Below are 5000 nucleotides of genomic sequence, written 5' to 3'. Positions count from 1 at the left end.
TAAGTATAAGTTCGTTTTCCACTCCCAGTTTCTACTATAGATAACTTTCTCTTGGAAAAGAAACTTGGCAGAATAACTTTACTTACCTTGTACTTTGTCTCAGAGAAATCGTACACGTAAGATTTTTTTCATATCTCCAGTTCGCGTTTTGCAAATGACTTCCTTTACCGTAATATTTTCAGCGCTGTTGTGTTTTCGCATCAAGTTTTCCGCAATTCTATAAAAGAAAAAAAAAATACTTCTCTGACATACTAATGGCAAATATTCTGCATCAGTGAAACAATTACGTAGTGGTGATCATTACGTACCTCCCTCCTGATGCTGAGCTCCTGTTGGAACTTCTGTTGGGGATTGGTGGTTGAATGTATGTCCTGCGTCTTTTTTTTTTTTTCTAATTAGGAGGAAAGAAGCAGTATCAACACACAGCACGTCTCACTCACCACGTTGCTAAAATACTCTATCCCTGCACCACACTTACCATTCCCTGCATGCCGCATCTCACTGTCTGTTCTTTTACCTGCAACACAAAGTATGCCTACACTACACCATTCACCACAACTCCACATCTTATTCACAGCTCACCACATTTCACTCATCCCTAACTGCATGATCTCTTGAAGAACGCACACCTTTCTCAGAAATCACTATAACTGCACACACCTCCACACACTATGCTTATGGTTCCAGCTCTGTTTTACCTGCCAGGGCTTCACCACACCTGTCCTGCGCCGGCCGTTTCACTGCTGATGCATCTCCGCATGCAATTATCTACTCGTATTAATTTCTTCTTTACATTTGATAAAATTGGGGAATAAACACAAAACAAGAAAGGAAAAAAAATGACGCAATAATTAGTGCCGTCTCTCTCTCTCTCTCTCTCTCTCTCTCTCTCTCTCTCTCTCTCTCTCTCTCTCTCTCTCTCTCTCTCTCTCTCTCTCTCTCTAACGTAGATTTGGAACGAAAATCTAAGTTAACGACACATAAAATAATTATTTTGTTAAGTAAAACTCCTCATTTAAAAGTTATGTCATATATTCAGTGTAAAAACATCACGTAAGACCACAATGATAGAACACATAACACTGTCATCGAAAGACAATACTAGAAATAAAAATTAGATGCCAATCAGAACAAAGTGACAAGTTTTTACCTAGGCATCGAACACTATATACAAGACGCAAGAAAACCTTGATCTGTTTGCGCTTTGTAGAGATCGCAGACTTTGTAAATAAATGAAAGTAATATTAAAAAAATATACATGGGATCACTATTATCAGTAGCAGCAGTCTTTACGATTCTTCTTCATGATAAAGGTCAGCTGGTAGTCTATTTCAGGGCATCCCAGCGAAAGGTACTTTATCTCTCCATAAGTTTTCAGTCTGTTCTGTTTTTTTTTTTCTTTTTGCCATCCTTAATTTAACCAGTTTGTTATTCTAATTGCCATCTATTGTCTGCTCAGTGCATGACGTGTCTTGCACAAATACATTATCATTGTTATCATTTTTGTTTTTAAAAATTTACAAAGTTTTCAACTTTAGTTATATATATATATATATATATATATATATATATATATATATATATATATATATATATATATATATATATATATATATATATATATATATATATATACAGATAGATAGATAGATAGATAGATAGATAGATAGATAGACAGACAGATATGCATAAAGTAGGCAAATCTCATCATACACTGAACAGATAATGCGTATATTGGTTACATCAACTAAGAAATGGGAACAACAATCTACATCTTCGACTTGTACGAGAATTTACATGGAGGAAGGGTAACTAGTATACCTACGTGTGTAAATCCATGGTCTCTTCAGTCTCTTAAGTTTGCTACATGGCACCAATTAAGAGACAGGGCACTATAGTTTGCACTCTCGTTCTGCCTCTTAGAGTTAAGGAGGCAGGACACGAGTTTATACTTTATAACTGATATAACTATGATGTGGAAGTATGGAAATCATGAAGGCAAGGAGCTGCCAAACAGTACAATATGCATACCTCAGTTTAAATCTCGTCTTGGCCTTTACAGCCCTTATTCTGGTATATTCAATTATTTGGGAATCAACATCTGCAATAAAGGAAACTGATAAGTGTTTATATAAATCATTATGGAAAAAGAGGAACCAGGGGATTAGAATCCCAACTCATCCAGAGCAGGAGCATCAACAGTAAGACTTGGTCTGTTACTCCAACTTGGTCTGAGAGACTCGTCCTTGCTTCGCTACTTTGTCATCCCTGATGCTTTATTGGGGTAAGGGACATGGAAATGGGTGGAGATAAGTGAACCATGGGAATACAGTTATAACAATAATAATGCAAGTTTAGTGATTATTCTCTATTGATTGCATTCATAAATTGTTTAGAATAGCATGTCCATGCTCTCTCTCTCTCTCTCTCTCTCTCTCTCTCTCTCTCTCTCTCTCTCTCTCTCTCTCTCTCTCTCTCTCTCTCTCTCCATTATCATTCATGTGCAGTTTGAAAACGAAGGCGTGAAAATGCTGGCAAGTCCTCATTCCGGATCAGTTTGATCATACACTGACAGACACAGATGGATAATGATGGTGTGAGCCGAGAGGCTGCCACGTATTCTTATTATAAAACTACAATGGAGGCAAAATGTTCGGAAGGCGTGATGCCAAACACATGGAAAGGACTTCCATACCCTTACTGTTCATCTTCCAGCACGGCGTAGTATTACATTCCATCCACCATTCTACATTCTCCATCTACCATGCAGTCAGCACCGAAGTGTCGATGGATCTTGTCCGGGATACAAAATAAATTATATTCTTTATGATAATAGTGGAAGGAACTAGTACAGTAAATCTTGACATTCTACTTCCTTGCGATACACTTGGCAGATGGAAAAGTAGAGCATGCTTTGAATTAAATACTATCGGCGACGGGGTGGCGTTTCCCTGAGCCGGCGACCACAACGCTGGCGCGGAGATATATCAGGACTGGGAGTTCCATGAGAAGGGCTCCCTGTCATTGTTTTTTTTCTCCCTACATAGTTCTTACTTCTGGAAGGTCCCTACATTCTCACATACTAGCTGTGTGTATCCTTCTCCACGCGGTGTTGGGCTGTAAGGAAATTTCTGGTTTTCCATCCATGGCTTATCAGTCTTTACTTTTCTTTCTGTCGGCATTATTGCTTGGCGCGCCGAAATAACGGTGACGGTGGTCTTGGCCATGGTCGGTCCCTCCTCGCCATGGCTGATCATCGCGTGGTGGTCCAGTGGTGACTTTTCAGGCCGTCGACGCCAACACGCGCGAGCGACAGATAGATTAAGTGTATTTGTACGCGATTGTATGTCCTATAGAGAAATAAGAAAATAATATTGAACATGATAGAATATCTCTGCTCTTCAACATTTATAGTAAACATATAAGGCAAGTAGCATATAGTATCTTATAAATTCACAGCAAAATCTAAGTTTCCTACAAATGTGTTAACCGGTCCTATTTGTAGGGTTTTCTTATTTCTAATGTATCCTAAGGTAATAGATAGAGAGTGTGGTTTACTCTACTTGGCCCCAACTCTACACATGTAACACGACAAGAACGCTAACTGCACACTCCACCACAGACCAGAATTCTGTGAGTGGCCACACCTTGCACCAGGCGGAGAGGCGCCGCCGCCAATATGCACCACATAAAAGGGTCGACTCCATCGCGCTGGACATCACCCTTAGTGAGGAAACAGTTGTCAGACACTGCCAGTCACTATCAGAGTTCCAAAGACACTGCACCACCAACAGGAAGGCATTGGGTAGTCGGGATCAGTCAGCCGCCACTAAACGGGAATACCTGCTGACCTCGACATTGTTGTGAAGGGACCGTGACAGCACCACAGGACACTGCTAAGGCTCTGCACACACTACACCATCATCAGGAAGAGTGAGGTGGTCACCATGTAGCAAAGGAGGGCAGAGTAAGTCACCTTCGAGCCTGTCAAAGAAGAACAAAGAACACATTGTACAAAAAAAGTACAAATCACACACATACACACACACACACACACACACACACACACACACACACACACACACACACACACACACACACACACACACACACACACACAGTATCGCTCTAAGAAAAGCTATCTTTATAAGGATCTAAAAGTTAGACAATTTAGGGTAGATAAATGGAAGTTACCGTTGATAGGGATAATAGAAAGATATTGGCCAACTGAGGTTAAGAATGAACAGTGGAAGAAATGCAGTTCTCATGTTCTGAAGAGCAATAATCAGGTAAAAAACGGAAAAGCTTTTCGTTTTATAAATTACTACCCAATAACTGCAGGACTGTCTTCAGTGTCTTTCTCATTGCTGCAGTGTTGCATCTGCTATCCTTTACAAGAAACACTGTCATTGTACCACTATATTGACAGAACGGCCAGGAAGGAATAATACTGCAGAAAGATGGAAAGATTCTACAATGAAGCCTACAAATTAAAGGCTTAAATACGAATTTATCGAAAACTTTCTTTACACTGTATTCTAAGCTACATGAAATAAACTCAACCGAAATAATCAAGGTAAGATGCCGAAGATTCGGTAAGAATAACAAAAGTATCGTCAATGCATTGTCTTACACGTAAACAATACTGACCATCAGAAAGACTGAGCAGCTAAAAAATATGAATCTCCCTATTGAGAATTGCCTTGGAAGCAATGCAAAGACACGAGATACAGTGCTTCAGGTTGTTGGCTTGGAGAACTGGGATGGTTATTTTTTCTTAGAAACATGCTGAATATTGTGTTAGTGTCAGCAAGAAGGAAAGCGCGATATTGATAGACAGTGTTAGGGACTTTTGGACATGCAAGATGTTAAGACTTAAATATAGGTAGGGGAAGGTTGGGTAAGACGGACCCATGGGGTAAGACGGAACCCCGATCTAAATCAAAGCATAAACGGCGAGTTTCAAAATGTTACTCTTAGATGTCCTTCACGTCGCCCAA

General features: G+C 39.8%; 1 protein-coding gene across 2 annotated transcripts in view; it reads right to left on the bottom strand.

Annotated features, from left to right (window-relative positions):
* Positions 1-2412: 2412 nt before the first annotated feature.
* Positions 2413-5000, bottom strand: part of LOC123514616 — a 376434-nt gene continuing 373846 nt past the window's right edge. For both annotated transcript variants that reach the window (XM_045272601.1, XM_045272602.1), the window contains one exon: positions 2413-3984. In XM_045272601.1, coding sequence (XP_045128536.1) covers positions 3914-3984 — 71 coding nt within the window. In that variant the 3' untranslated portion in view covers positions 2413-3913. The remainder of the gene's footprint in view (positions 3985-5000) is intronic.

This window comes from Portunus trituberculatus, chromosome 38 (genome assembly GCF_017591435.1).
Source record: "Portunus trituberculatus isolate SZX2019 chromosome 38, ASM1759143v1, whole genome shotgun sequence".
Classification (NCBI taxonomy): Eukaryota; Metazoa; Arthropoda; class Malacostraca; order Decapoda; family Portunidae; genus Portunus; species Portunus trituberculatus.
Note: the sequence above shows the minus strand (reverse complement) of the source record. Positions and strands in the feature narration are given on the sequence as shown.